A 15,093-nucleotide genomic window follows, 5' to 3' on the forward strand; every position below is an offset into this window, starting at 1 on the left:
GCTTACATGACATGTCATCCAGTTCAAATTATTGCATACCGGTTATAAAACATTTACTATTCCAATATTCGACGTCATTATTAATTATGTGATGCATAATGTTATAGAAACTGGTTACACGCTTGTTATTACAGTATCAAAAGATATAATCTTGTAACACGTTATACAAATACATTGCACAACAAAGTTATAAAATAATTATTTGTTTTACGACTCTGTTATATGTATAGCGTAGATGTAGCTTAAAACGCGTATCTTCATAGCGTGTGTAATAAATATCAGCAATACGAAAGTAAGCATTTATTTACCACACTTTTTAATTTTAGTGAGCAAGGATTAGCGAAATTTTAAATTTCAATAACTTGAACTACATTAGATTAAGTAATAACATTTATAACAACAAAAACACAGAACCAAACTGTAATTCATACTGACTGTATTAGTAAAAATATATTAATAGTAAAATTATCAAAATGCATGCCATTAACACCAATAATATCATATAAAATCAGATCATAAATTTTGTAAAATAAACTTTAATAAGGATCATAATACAGTGTGATTCTCTCGCTACACAAGACAAAAGCCGTGCCGCACAATCGAACCCTGCTGGTTTTGCGGGTAAAGAGACCCAGGGATCATATCGCCGGACCCAAAACTGCTCTGTGTGTTGATGGCTGAGACGAAGACAAGAAACGAAACAGTAGAGGTTCCATTGTGCGGTACGACTTTTGTCTTGAGTAGCGAGAGAATCACCCTGTAATTAAAAAGTAAAAAAAGAAATAAAGAATAGTGTTACATTTTTTTGAAATTAAGCACACTATTTTGGCGATACTGGAAGAAAGAATTACAAATTGTATAAATTGAAATTAAAATAAATTACCTGTGTAATAATAAAACATCATTTGAAAAATTATATAATATACATAATATGCAAATGGATTTATATAATCAGAATGTCAAATATATTTTTGTTTCTTATTATAAAGAAAAAAAAAGTAATAAGAAAAAGACTGAAAATATACAAAATTTTTATTCCTATGGGATGCAAAATTTTAGAAATTAATCTTTCTTCTCTGTCAACAGAGCATTTGCTGTCACTTTAATTGCTGAAATGAGAAAATTTTTAGTAATCAGCAATTGATAATAAACTGCTCAATGTATTTTATTAACATAAATGTACCTGCATCGTGAGCAGATGATATAAACTGATCAACTTTATGGTGATACCGTAAAAAGTATGGCCTAATAATACGGCGGTATAAAATTAAGGAGCCATTATTATCCATAGGGGCCATCAACCACATGTAAAATAGACACTACCAAATACAATAAAGTTATTAAACAGTTTATTAAAAATTTGATATTTAAATAAATGTAACCATACCTTAAAAAGCCAATAAACTGGAAACCAACATAAAATATAATCTGAGAAAAATTCAACAATTGTAAAAATTGCGCATACAACCCAATACGTTAACCATTTTGTATCATCCTCTTTATTTGTACTTTCTAAAGCTTTCATAGAACAATAGGCTGGATATAAAAATCCAAAAACATTACTGACTAGTTGTTGTCCAATACCAAATACCAAATATAATGCTATAAACCCGGTACCACCTAAATATAAAAATATAATAATTTATTTATCATTTTGCGATATACAGAAGGTTATGACATCGTTTGCCTTGTCATGTTCATCAATAATATTTAATTATGAGCAATTACTGCTATTACGGCTGAACTTTACTTTAGCGGACATAAAATTATTCACTTTTTTCTCCTCAATCTAATAGTTTTCGATGCGTAGAATTAAAAAATGCAGGTTTTAACTGTCAAAATGCAACGGTTTAAAAGTTATGAGCGTGTAAAGTTTGACACTTTTAGTGTATTTGCTACGTTACTGCGACGCCATATTGGCTTCTTGTCCAATGAACGGTGTCGATAGCTACAGGCAGCAGGTGCCGATCACTTTAGTGGGTTTAGTCAAATCGCAAATTTGATATTGCCTGAGTTAGTTAGGTTTATATTTATTTTAGCGAGCGAGCGAGAGAGAGAGAGAGAGAGAGAGAGAGAGAGAGAGAGAGTACAGCCCATGCATTTGCTTATTGCTTCTACTGTAACAATTTTATGAGTAATTTAAATACAGCTAGTGATGGAATTCGTACCCAAAAAGATTTACTGTCCCCTGAAGTAAAGTTTAATCGCCATTACTTTTTTTTTTATAGAAAGATTGTCTTATCAAGGTCCTTTTACACAATGATGACTAAATGTAAATTTGTAAAAAAAAATATTTATAATTTCATTGTTAGTACTCATTATGTAAAGCGAGAATCAATGAATATAGTTAGGATAAAAACTGTCACAAAGACCGAATAACCTCACATTCATACCTAAAAACACATAGAGTCGATCAACTCCTGTCTTTTTCTCAACTTTTGCCAAATATTTGGTCCAGATTCTACTTTCATCGTGCAACACTTTTTCTAAAGATGTCTTTACAGCTGCTATTCTAGCCATTCTCTTAGAATTTTTACAAATGCAAGTTTCTTGTCTAACACAACCGTTATAAATTTGCAACTCACTACTAACTTTGTGTGTATATATATATGCAAAATATAGCACGGGATAGCTAGGGAATGCAGATAATCGTGGTCACGTGTGTTACTCTATTGCGTGAATAAATTGTCGTGTGAACTTGACTTTGGTATATTCTTATAGGGTGGGCAAAAATATATGAACAACAAGAAGATAATTATGTAATAAATGTATGTATGTATGTACATACAAGATAAAACAAATATTGCATATACTCAATATTTTCAACACATTCATAGAATATAATAGTATTTCATTTAACAAATAGAACACTCTGTGATGAATAGACAACAATTATAAATCATGTTACTTTCTGTTCACAGGGTATATACTTTCGGCGTCATGAACGCTGCAAAAGATGGAGCTTGTACTAGAACCGAATAGAAGAAACTGAAACTGATAATCTAGGACTAAAATTTTGAATTGTTTATATGTAAAAAACCAAATATTAATAAAAGCCTTCATATCTTTGCTAACTGTAAAAAGCGAAAAGTAACAAAACAATGCGGAAAATTGCATTAGTAATTATTTTCACTAACGAGGGGAACTACCCAAGTGTTCCGCTCACTTATTAATGAAACTTTATTAATGAAACGTTTTACCGCGGAGCTAAGCATTTGTATGTGTTAGTTTGTCATGCTTCTCAATGTAAGGGGTAACTAACTTTAATTGTTAATATCTTTTAAACAATTAGCCGTCTGCCCCCAAAAGGGGGTATAGGCGTGTTCAGGGCGACGAGCTCTACAAGGTGGCAAAGTTTCATTAATAAGTGAGCGTAACACTTGGGTAGTTCCCCTCGTAAGGATTACATATCTTAGCCTGCATTATATTCTATGATTATATGCACGTGCACGTCCGTTTTATTACACCGTAATTTAAAGTTTGTTCCATTTTGTAATGTTGTTTTTTAACAAAATAAACACGAAATCAAATGGAACAGATTTAATTTTCAAATGTTTATAAAAATTAATATCATCAGTATAATTTTTCAGAAATGAGTAACGTTATTTTAAAAGAGGCGTAAGAAACTTTTGATAATTAATAGAATAATGTATTATTAAGTTCGCGTAATTAATTAATAACTTGCGAAAATTGTTAATACATATAAGTATTTTATAAACGAGTACCTCATTTTTTATGTATATTATAGTAAAAAAGTTACTTCAGTAATGTATGCATTTATTAAATAAATAAGTACTTAATTCAATATTGATTTTAAAAATACATATATTCGTAAGCAACGAAATTTAAATTTTTACTAACAGAAGCATAATTTCCTCATCTGATATTTATACATTATAATTATAGATTTGAAGTTGAATCCAAGCATGGTGCATTTTATACAGGAGGAAATGTTCAGGTATGTTAATTAAAATTGTTAAATATGTTCTTTATTTTTTTCATCAAATAAATAATTACAGTGGAGCAAAGATGGTCAACATATATTTTGTCAGAAGAATGGTGTAGTTTCTATAGTATCAGTGAACAAAGGCATAGTACTTTATTATTTGGGAGAAAGAAATGATGTTGAAGAGGAAGATACGATTAATACATTCACATCGAGTGATAATAATTTGAATATTATTACACACCACAAAAGTGGTCTATTCAAATTATGGAATTGGAAAGGTAATGTTTATTTAACATGTTGAACACAAAAGTGAAAATGGGCATCTTAATTGCATTACTCCTTGTAATTACATAAAAATCAGAAGAGATCATTATGATTATAGTTGCATACTGGAATTTCTTTACAGATAATAAATTAATCAAATTATGGAAGTCTATTCACAAAGGTCCAGTAGCTTGCATTGCACACTTGAGCGAAAAGAATTTAATAGCTTCTGGAGGTAGTGATGGTGCCGTCAGATTATGGGACTTGGAGCATTATGCTTGTATTCACAACCTGAGAGGAGTACAAGGAGTTGTTAGGTATGTACTTTAAATAGACTGTATCTTTAAGCCACGGAGCCGAGCTGAGCGGTCATCAGCGCTCACGGAGTATGTTGCTACATGTTCAATTCAGAGATCTGTAAATACTGCAATAAAGAAAATAATACTCCCAACCTTTCACAGTATCTTCTAATAGCTAAATGCCTTTGAAAAGAGCAAAAAAAATTGAGTTTGTTGGACTCAGATTACCAGAATGTCTCCTTATACAATATACAGAGTGGTTCATTTAAGAATAGTGGTACAAAAAATATGTTTTATGTAATTTGAATGGTATCAAAGGACCAGTATGCTATGAGAATATTTTCATAAAGAAACTTTTTTATCATATTATATATTTGTTTATTCTAATTTCAGCGTGTTAATTTTCCATCCAAATACTGAAAAAGACCTTATCTTTGCTGCTGGCGATGATGCTAAAATTCATGGATGGAACATTAAATCTGGTATAGAAAAAATAACCCTTTCTGGACACTTTAGTAAAGTTACATCTTTATCTTTTCTTAAAGATGAGGATTATCTAGTTAGGTAATGTATTAAAATTATTTTGTAGCTTTTAATATCAAATTAGGTACTTATATATGTAATAGGGTGTCCTTTATACAGTTCAGGGAGAGATAAAGTATTAATTCTATGGGATATTTCTTCTGGATCATCAATACGTATTTTACCAGTTTATGAGGAAATAGAAGATACATTTATTATTCCTAAAAATGCACAGTCGGCAGTGTTGTGTGATAAAGATGAAAATGGTGTTTATGTTGCTGGTGCAGGAGAAAAAGGTTCAATTATGAAACTTCAATTAACTTATTTATAGCATTATAGAAATCACGTAATATTGAAATATTGCAAATTTATAAAATAGTATATAGTTACACATTACAGAAAAGTATCTATTATAAAACTTAAATCTTTTTTTAGGTATTGTCAAAATTTGGGAAATGAGAAGTGGTAAAGAAGTATATACCCAGAAAAATTCTATTGTGTCAGCAGCAAAAGAAGAAGGGAACTTTGCAATTATACATTTGCTTTATAACGAAAGTAGCAACAGTTTTGCTGTAATTACCGTAGACCACAACATAATTATTCATTCATTCGAAACGTTTGAGCATGTAAAACAGGTAAAGTTGATTTTTATTTATAGTATGATCAATTTTTATGGATGCAAGTATTTGTAATAATATTAAATTGTCGTAGTTAATAGGTTACAGCGATGAAATTTTGGATATTGTATATTTCGGAAATAATGGAAGTCACATAGCAGTTGCTACCAATAGTTGTGATATAAAATTATATAACATATCAACTATGGATTGTGAACTATTATGTGGGCATACAGATATTGTTTTATCTCTTGCTGTAACATCTGCTAACGTCAATCTACTTATATCATCAGCAAAGGTATTTTCATAATCAAATATATTTTAATATAGCGTAATAAATTTATCAAATCGTTAATAGCATTTCACAATTTACAGGATAATAGCATTCGCGTATGGTGTATGGATAAAGAAACAACAAAAGTATCTTGTGTTGCATCTTCTGTTAGGCATACTGCTCCAATTGGTTCTGTTGCTATTTCTCAAACATCGTCTAAATTCTTTGCTTCAGTCAGTCAAGATTCTTGTCTTAAATTATGGAATTTATCGGAAAATACTGAGCATAAGGGTAAACGGAATTTTTACTTAAATTATATACTATTTATTGCTCATTATATTAATCATTATTAATATTGTTTTATGTTATATTGTTACAGACACGTATATTTTAAATGTAGTTCATACAGCATTGGCTCATGAAAAAGACATTAATTGTGTAACCATATCGCCAAATGATAAATTAATTGCTACTGGATCACAAGATAAAACAGCTAAAGTAAGATAGATTAAAATTTAAAACGTTTACAAATACTTTTATTCATTAACATGTTGAATACCAATATTATTAAATTTACCATATTATAAATATAAAGATATTTATATTAAATATTGTAGCTGTGGTCAGCAGATAATTTGCAGTTGCTTGGAGTATTTCGTGGACATAAGAGAGGTGTATGGTGTGTTCGATTTTCGCCCATAGACCAAGTACTTTTAACAACATCAGCAGATTGTACAGTGAAACTTTGGTCATTGACAGAACTTCACTGTTTAAAAGTAATTTTTTTAAAATTACGATTTAAATGTATCAACAATGTATCGTTGCTCATAATCCTTTTTATGCAATAGACACTCGAAGGTCATGAATCGTCCGTATTAAAAGCAGAATTTTTGAGCCGTGGAATGCAATTAATTACAGCAAGCGGGGATGGTCTGCTAAAACTTTGGAACATTAAAACATCAGAGTGCATATGTACTCTGGAACAACATGAAAGTCGTGTATGGGCACTTGCCGGTAGATACTGTTTTACTATCTTTAATTATTAATTTAACATTAATTTGTTTATCTAATATCCTCATTTTATTATATTTCAATTGCAGTTACTAAAGATGAGAAACATGTAATCAGTGGTGGAAGCGATTCATTATTAGTTATTTGGAAAGATGTAACCGATGAAAGGAGAATGAAGAAAGCAATGGAAATTGAGCAACTTGCATTGGAAGAACAAAAATTAGCAAATTTACTTAAAGCAAGTAAATTGACGTCTGCTTTAAACTTAGCTTTAAAATTGGATCGTCCTTTCAAAGTCCTAAAAATTGTAGAAAGTACGTTTCATTTACTTTTTATTAATATACTATTAATTTGAGTTATCTTCTGTATAATTACATAAAATTCAATTTGCGTTAGATATTTTAAAGCAAGATGCTTCTCAACTTGAACAAACGATTCGTGAATTGAAACCTATTTACAAAGAAGAATTACTGAAGTGTGCTGTGACGTGGAATGCCAACAGTAAAAATTGCCAAATAGCTCAGGTAAGTGCTGAAATATAATTACGTGTTTCGTGTGATTCATTGAGTGAAAACTTTATTCGTAATTTTACTTACGTAAAATTTGTATTTCATAGGTAGTCATAAATACGTTAATAATGGAAATGGAACACTTAGAATTTAAAACAAAATTAAGTTCCACGTTAGAATCCGTGATACCGTATACCGAACGGCATTACGTACGAATGACAAAATTGCTCCAGAATCTTCATTTGATTACGTATATCTTAAATCGTATGAAACCGCATATTGCATCTATAGAAATGAAGTGAAATATGTATATAAGTAATCAATTTGATACATTGTATATTATTTAAACATATTCTTTTTAATCATTTTTTCCATCGATTAATAAATTATATGAAATTCTTTAAGATGTTTAAATTTTTGTTTAAAAGGATTATCTTTTAAGATTCTGGAAAAAGGAGCAAAATTCAAATTTTAAATTGTGTAATGCTTGTTTTAATATATCTAATATAAATACTACTTAATTTAAAACAAGCACAATAGAAATAGAAATATTAGATAGGGTGACCCTTGATAAGGCTTTTATTACTCGGGGATCCAGGGTCTGGGAAAGAAATTATGTAAAATCAATGTCACATGCTTTCCCAACGCTTTCTTCATAATTCATTATAGCAAGAACCATTTTTAACCGGAAATTTAGTCGGAAAACATTGAGGTTCTATTGTAGATTGTAGGTGCAATCCACGCACGACTCTGTTTGCAACATTATCACTGGATACCGCCGCTCTTTCGGCGTAGGAAAACACATGTTGTTTACAGATCGATTAGATTAATTGCCCGCGCTATATTTCTGCGAATATTATAACGCAACACTACTGTACATACAAGACCATTCAGTTGTTACGCACAGCTCTATGCAGATATTTAACATGACGTCCAAACTCACCTGAATTTTCAGCACGTGATTTAGTTTTTCAGAGATATGTAAATATTTTATACCAGATGCCATTGATGTAATTAGAACATTCTTACATTAATTTTGTCTTTCACACTCTGATTCATACACACGCACGTCCATTGATCAAGTCCTATGGAAAAGAAAAAAATATATTAATAGCCTAAAAAGAGATATTCTACCGTGTCCAGTTGCAAAAAACCACCCCGTTTATCATAGGTTCGGTATTAAAATTATCTTTTAGAATTTCATTATAATTTATTTATTATTTTAGAATTTTTTTTATTCTTCTTTCTGTAAATCACTTATTTGTATAATTACATAAAAACTATTTTCTATAAAAAATGTGTATGATATAATTACAGTAAAATAATGATAAAAATCTTAAAGAATTTCATAATTGTATTATAGTTGTTCACAATATAAAAATATAAGTAATGTGATATTTAAGGGACTAGTGGTCCTTCCCTAAAATATCTCTTAAATTATTCAATTTTCGACCTAAGTGCCTTAATACTTTTTTGTAAAGAATTAAAAAGCGCTTCGATTGGTGTATAGAAGAATACATAGTTCCATTCAAAAAAGTGAAGCTGACCTTGAAATCTTTAGAATGTTTCTACTTCCGGAACCGACACGTGAAGCAAGTGATGCTCCATTTGACACCATTTAATTTTTTCTATCTTATACCATTTTAGAGCATAGCTTGGCCCAATTGTATGAGACACCCTGTATAATAGCAGAGCGCGCGGAAACGCCGGTTCTTTAACAGCTAATTATGACAGTAATTACAAAGTGATCACCTTAAAAGACTTGTTTTATAAATAAAAGTGCAATGAATATCATCGTATTTTTGTAAAACATAATCTCACCTTCCAGGAAAAAGTAATAAAATAAGAATTTTGGTACTACAAAATCAATTTTTCAAATAAAATGAAAGGAAAATAAACTCGAGGAAACAAGTGAAAATTGCAAAATTAAAAGGTTCATACTTTTTAAACGTATTCAAAACCACCAAAATGATGACTTAAACCTTTCTCCTAATTTCATGTTTATTATATCATATTTTATATGAACTAAAATCCTTGTCATTGATTTCAAAAAGTGATGAATTTGGTATCGAATGGCCCTGAATGCTTTTCATTCACCCTATATATGTACATACAATAGAAGCAGTATATTGTACTGTCCTAATGTCATATGGCACTTGAATATGTATTCGCTTTGTAAAAAGAATATTCTGAGTGGGAGGAATGGTTGGGTAATATTTGGTTTCCAGCAAATTTACTCAACAGCATACTTGTGTATCTAAGAAAGAATCAGTTCAACTTTATTAGTGAAGGAGTTCAGTTATAAGGGAACTTAAAATGGTTTCAAAAAGAAGAATTCATTCTCCTGTGCTGTTTTTCTATTTCTTACAAATATTACATCTAAATACATCAACTATGTAAGTTATATTTTCATTATGAAATTATTACAGTAATTATTGTGACTCTAAAATATATTTTATTTAAATTTAGTAGTATATATTCTTTTAAATATTTAGTCCTAAGAATGAAGGTAAAATATCTTATATTCATTTCATATGATAGAAAAGTAAAATTACTGGAAACCGGTTCTAATTAATTAGAGTCTTATACATCAATTTATAAATTATAATACACAACCACACGCATAAACACAATGCATAATATATAATAGAACAGACTATAAAATTATAATATTATCAAGTAAAGCTAATATCATTATTATAGTCATCTCAATTCATTGTAATACTAATAAGTTATTGTACAAAATATTTATGTATAAATATTATTGTTTTGTAACTGAAGACATTTCATATAAAAGTCAATAGCTTTCAAAACATTTATGTAAATATTAACTTTCAAGTGAAATGTGGATATTGTCTTTTGTTGTTTAAATAAAATTGTAAGATGTTTTAAATATTTTTTTAATTAGAAAAACTACTAGTTTCAGCTTCATATTACACTGGAGAACATTTAAGTGACAATAAATAATTGCACCTTTTAAAATGCTAGAGCTATTCCCATTAACAGTATAAATTTGCCATTCAATTTATTAGGAAGGAAAGTAAGAAGAATTTTATTTAGTAATGGTGTGCAGATATAATCAAAAATATTGATAACTTATATAAACAGTTGAATGTTTGATGCTATAAATTAATGTCTTCATGTATGTAGGTAGATAAGATGTTAATGTTGAAATTGGTATTAAAACTCTGATTGCGGTACCGATGTTGCATTATTTTAACTTTAAAATAAAAGTTTAATATGTTTTCTAATAAAACACTTAAATCACTCAAATCTTTGTTTAAATGATTTTTCGTTTGTTACACCTTAAACTTATAAGTACATTTTTATTATTGAATCTAATTTTATTTTCAAAAGATTTCCATTAATTTGAATACATTATAAGTAACTGAATGTTAAATATATTAAAAATTCATTTAGGTGAAAAAATATGTCTAAAGTTGCATAAATTTAAAAAGGTGTGAGTTTACTTTTACTCCTTTATGACTCATTTTGTAGATTAAAGAAACATATTAGAAGTATTGATATACTTCATGTGTAGTTCACACTTCTATTATTTTTGTATGAAACAATTATTTATTACTTGTAAGCTTTATCTTTTTTTTACGATTTGAAATTCTAATGAGAAGAACTTCTTCTCTAATGTACAGTCACATGCATTGTATTGTCATCTGCATCAGTACAAAGCAACAATAAACCATTCTTGCTATGCACTTAATAATGTGTAGAATTTTAATTCAAGGACTTTCTTACAAAACAACATTATCTTTTTGTACTGCATTTATAACTGTTATATATTAAGTTTCTCTAATTACTGTTTATTGTTAAAACATATTGAAATTTACTCATAAATCTTCAATGTGTTCATTGAATACTTAAGTGCTAGGAATTTAAAAGATATTTCTATGTAAAATTACTTGTATTTTTTGTAGATTGGGAAGTTGCCCAATGTTAAATAATAGCATTTCTATGACACAATCTGAGCTCCTACAAGTATTAACTGATGACTGTCGTTATGACAAAATGGTGAGGCCTCCAGGAGAAGTCAATACCACTGATCCAATTAATGTGTACACCAGTGCTTACATTTATACAATTAAATCAAATATGGTCAAAACCCTGGTAGTTTATGTTATAATTATATTATGCTTTATAAGTGTACATACAGTTTCAAACATAGTAATTATTTTTACATCTATTATACACATACTCAATAATGATTTTGCAGCAGTTTGATGTGCACATGATGTTACAATTTAGGTATTTGGATAAAAGGTTAAAATTTTCACATATTGTTCCAAACTTAAGTCAGATACACGGCGGACAATTTGCACATGACTTAATTTGGACGCCTAATGTATATGTTTCCAATGAACCCAGTTCAGCTATAATGGGAAATGGTGTTAAAGACATACTTATTTCTATAAATCCAGCAGGCATGGTTATATTAAATACTAGGTATGTTATTACAAATTAAACTAAATTTAAAAATGTTAAGTAAATATTTAATCATACCGTAAATGTTCTAAAAATATGCTATTTTTTTTATATCATTTATAGGTTTACTATTCTCATTATTATTACATTTACTATTCAATTTTATTTACTAAGACAAAAATTGCAATAACTATCGATAATAAATGTGTACCAAAATTACATTAAAACTATTAATTCTAGACCAAAAATTAATTCTGAAAAGATTACAAATGAGCAATATTTGTTATCGAATCTTACATAAACTTGTTTAATTATAGAAATACTAATTGTAAGTTTTAATATAGTAAATGTATTAGTAACTCATTTATGCGATATAAACAGTATGTACATTTATTTTAGGTTGCAAGCAACTCTTAACTGTGGGCTTCGTTTGGAGAAGTTTCCATTTGATGTACAAGAATGTCCACTTATTTTTGAAAGCTGTAGGATGTCATTGTTGTCGTATTACTACAATGTCAGCTATTTTATTCTACTATGCTCCTTGGAATGAATGGAATTTTTACCTACAGGGACACACAATGTGCTTGACATGGTATTGTATTGGGATGACGAGCCAATTGTACTTGCAGATGAATTACATTTAACTGAATACAAGCTTGTGGACAAATGGGTTAATATGACAGAAACATTTTATACTACATCGCAACAACATTATGGTCATTTTGGTATACATCTTATTTTATGTACTACATAATGTTTTAACTATTTTAATTAATATCTTTTATATTTGTAGCTGGAAATTTCAGTTCTCTTACTATAACGTTTAAATTAGCACGTGAAATGGGATTCTTTATGATGGACTATTACATACCATCTATATTAATCGTGGTGATTTCTTGGGTTTCTTTCTGGCTGCATATGGATGCAAGTCCGCCACGAATAGTATTAGGTAAAATATTTTAATAATATGGATATAATGTATATTAGTATTATAATATCAAGAACTAATTAAGCATTCTATTTATTAGGAACAAACACTATTTTGACGTTTATGACTCTTGCATCAAAAGTCGAAAATTCCTTACCAAAAGTTTCTTACATAAAAGCCAGTGAAATATGGTTTCTAGGTTGTACTATATTTTTGTTTGCAGCAATGGTTGAATTTGCTTTTGTTAATACAATTTATCGACGAAAGTATGTATATTTTTTTTAGTCTATAAATATGATTGCAGTGGCATTACATTTATTAATATAATTATCAATCTCGTGATTACGTTCATATAGGAAAAATGTGCCATTAAAAAAAGTTAATAGTAAATACATATTAAAATCAACATTAACACCAAAACTAGCACGGAAACAATTTCAGAAAAATACTACAGGACTAGAAAGATCTCGTTCTTGGTCATCGCTTGAAAATACAACTATTAGTGATCAAGATTATTCAAGTCAAAATTATCTCACCGTACATGTAAGTTAATATTTAATAACAAGTATATCTATCAGGATTAAATTAAGTGAATTCTAAGTATTTTTCATAAAATATATTCTTCCATAGAGTTTTCCAAGTAATCTCAATATTCCATCTGTAAAGATTGAGGAGGACAAAGACCAAGAATGTTCAAGAAAAAGTATTGCGACTATTAGCAGTACACCGCTACCAAAACCATTCCCGCGAAGAGCAACCCTTGCCCATTTACATAATTTTACAACAATGACGCCGCAAGAAATTGCTCAGTGGATCGATAGACGCAGTAGAATTGTATTTCCTGTAGCTTTTATCATATTTAACATCCTTTATTGGTCTTTTATTTGGATATAAAAATTTCATAGTTAAATTAAGTATATTTAAAGAGTATCTAAGAATTTAAATTTTTTGATTACATTTATTTTTACGATATAAAACAATCTCAAATACATAAATTATTTTAGAAAAGAAAATAAGATCTTTTAGCACTATACTATCTGATACCTTTTTCTTAAAATACAGGATGTTTCATGCAACTGGGACAAGCTCTAGCTTTAAAACGGTAAAAGACAAAAAGATTGGTACCGGAAATGGACATATTTTAAAGATTTCATTTTTTTTTCTAAGTGCTTTTTTATTCTTCACAAAAATATATTAAGATAATTGACTCGAAAACTGATTAATTTAAAAGATACCTTAGGGAGAGACCACTAGGCTCTCCTTGTTTCTCCCTAAGATATCATTTGAACTCAAATACCTTAATATTTTTATATTTTTAAAAAACGCTTCTAATGATGTACAACAAAATACACAATCCTGTTAAAAAAAAATGAAATACCTTTTTTAAAATCTTTGAAAAGTCTCCACTTCCGGTGTCGACACACATACATGGACTTCATTTGACGCTATTTCATTTTTCCCTATGACATTCTTTTCTACCATTTATCGTTTTAAAATTACACATTGCCCCATTTGCATGGAACACCGTGTATATTAAAAACATATGCAGATATGATATACTGATTTATAAAAGAAATATAAAAAATGTGTATACATATACACATGTTCATATACATTGTAATCAGGTTGAAATATATTTTATGAGCGGCAAATATATTTTTACACTAAAATATTTTATATTATATATTTTATATTTTATATACATAGCAAATAAATTCTCTATTAATTTGAACATACGTGTTCTACGATTTATAATCTAGAAATATCGGTTCTGTAGAAATAACCGGAACTGATAACGATATACACAAATAAGCCAGAACCTTTTTCATTCATAACTATTTTAAGATTATTTCGGTTCTTATAATTGTTTTGAGAACCGAAACCGACATCTTAGCTGTTTTCAATAATAGGGATTCCCCGTGCTTTAAATTTGAAATTTTACATACTATGTCATGATTGATAATAAAAACCGCGGGATAAATTTGGAAGCAATAAATATGAGTAATTTTTCTATACTATATAACCTATTTAGATGAAATTTACTTCTTGCGTGGATAGCAATACCACTTAACATTTATATTTTCCTAACGAATCATCCGGCTCTAACACCTGCTATTTACATTCATTTGCATTCCAGTTAGATTAGTATGTAGCTCAATGAACACAATCTATATGAAGAGAATAAACACGGAGAGGGAGAAACCCGGTGCAGCCTTGGATGTCCCTGGGTTAAAGTTTTGTAAAAGTTCATTATTGACCATTAAAATATCGTTTTTAAAAACG

General features: G+C 29.0%; 3 protein-coding genes across 4 annotated transcripts; 2 read left to right on the plus strand and 1 right to left on the minus strand.

Annotated features, from left to right (window-relative positions):
* Positions 1-372: 372 nt before the first annotated feature.
* Positions 373-2,630, minus strand: LOC114872391 (receptor expression-enhancing protein 5-like). The gene is made up of 4 exons (XM_029179543.2): positions 2,394-2,630; positions 1,388-1,620; positions 1,184-1,319; positions 373-1,109 (listed from the first exon to the last, which is right to left on the minus strand). The coding sequence occupies exons 1-4, from the start codon at positions 2,518-2,520 to the stop codon at positions 1,063-1,065; spliced, it is 543 nt and encodes a 180-aa protein (XP_029035376.1). The 5' UTR covers positions 2,521-2,630; the 3' UTR covers positions 373-1,062.
* A 742-nt stretch (positions 2,631-3,372) lies between these two features.
* LOC114872351 (transducin beta-like protein 3) lies at positions 3,373-9,244 on the plus strand. The gene is made up of 15 exons (XM_029179457.2): positions 3,373-3,618; positions 3,907-3,958; positions 4,020-4,227; positions 4,356-4,530; positions 4,906-5,076; positions 5,155-5,330; positions 5,470-5,669; positions 5,746-5,949; positions 6,027-6,216; positions 6,305-6,423; positions 6,543-6,701; positions 6,774-6,939; positions 7,026-7,250; positions 7,333-7,460; positions 7,553-9,244. The coding sequence occupies exons 1-15, from the start codon at positions 3,593-3,595 to the stop codon at positions 7,745-7,747; spliced, it is 2,394 nt and encodes a 797-aa protein (XP_029035290.1). The 5' UTR covers positions 3,373-3,592; the 3' UTR covers positions 7,748-9,244.
* Positions 9,245-9,300: 56 nt separating this feature from the next.
* On the plus strand, positions 9,301-14,542 carry LOC114872289 (pH-sensitive chloride channel 2-like). Of its 2 annotated transcripts, XM_046285014.1 has the most exons (9): positions 9,301-9,841; positions 11,378-11,567; positions 11,674-11,903; positions 12,282-12,364; positions 12,452-12,607; positions 12,676-12,831; positions 12,911-13,076; positions 13,167-13,353; positions 13,441-14,542. In XM_046285014.1, exons 1-9 carry the CDS (start codon positions 9,762-9,764, stop codon positions 13,702-13,704), a joined length of 1,512 nt encoding a protein of 503 aa, XP_046140970.1. In that variant the 5' UTR covers positions 9,301-9,761; the 3' UTR covers positions 13,705-14,542. The 2 variants fall into 2 exon arrangements, with proteins under 2 accessions (XP_046140970.1, XP_046140971.1); XM_046285015.1 differs by lacking the exon at positions 9,301-9,841 and having other exon boundaries at positions 11,413-11,567; positions 11,706-11,903.
* The last annotated feature ends 551 nt before the right edge of the window (positions 14,543-15,093 follow it).

This window comes from Osmia bicornis, chromosome 3 (assembly GCF_907164935.1).
Source record: "Osmia bicornis bicornis chromosome 3, iOsmBic2.1, whole genome shotgun sequence".
NCBI lineage: Eukaryota > Metazoa > Arthropoda > Insecta > Hymenoptera > Megachilidae > Osmia > Osmia bicornis.

What these genes read in the sequence shown, in the direction of transcription:
- LOC114872351 (XM_029179457.2), top strand. Translation starts at nt 3,593, where the DNA reads ATGAGTAACGTTATTTTAAAAGAGGC. An exon ending in TGCTGGTGCAGGAGAAAAAG is followed by an intron (nt 5,331 to 5,469) that starts GTTCAATTATGA and finishes ATCTTTTTTTAG; the next exon opens with GTATTGTCAAAATTTGGGAA. An exon ending in CGTTTGAGCATGTAAAACAG is followed by an intron (nt 5,670 to 5,745) that starts GTAAAGTTGATT and finishes AAATTGTCGTAG; the next exon opens with TTAATAGGTTACAGCGATGA.
- LOC114872391 (XM_029179543.2), bottom strand. Translation starts at nt 2,520, where the DNA reads ATGGCTAGAATAGCAGCTGTAAAGACATCTTTAGAAAAAGTGTTGCAC. An exon ending in TCGACTCTATGTGTTTTTAG is followed by an intron (nt 1,621 to 2,393) that starts GTATGAATGTGA and finishes TTTTATATTTAG; the next exon opens with GTGGTACCGGGTTTATAGCA. An exon ending in ATCATCTGCTCACGATGCAG is followed by an intron (nt 1,110 to 1,183) that starts GTACATTTATGT and finishes TTCTCATTTCAG; the next exon opens with CAATTAAAGTGACAGCAAAT.
- LOC114872289 (XM_046285014.1), top strand. Translation starts at nt 9,762, where the DNA reads ATGGTTTCAAAAAGAAGAATTCATTCTCCTGTGCTGTTTTTCTATTTC. An exon ending in CATCTAAATACATCAACTAT is followed by an intron (nt 9,842 to 11,377) that starts GTAAGTTATATT and finishes TATTTTTTGTAG; the next exon opens with ATTGGGAAGTTGCCCAATGT. An exon ending in TCCGCCACGAATAGTATTAG is followed by an intron (nt 12,832 to 12,910) that starts GTAAAATATTTT and finishes TCTATTTATTAG; the next exon opens with GAACAAACACTATTTTGACG.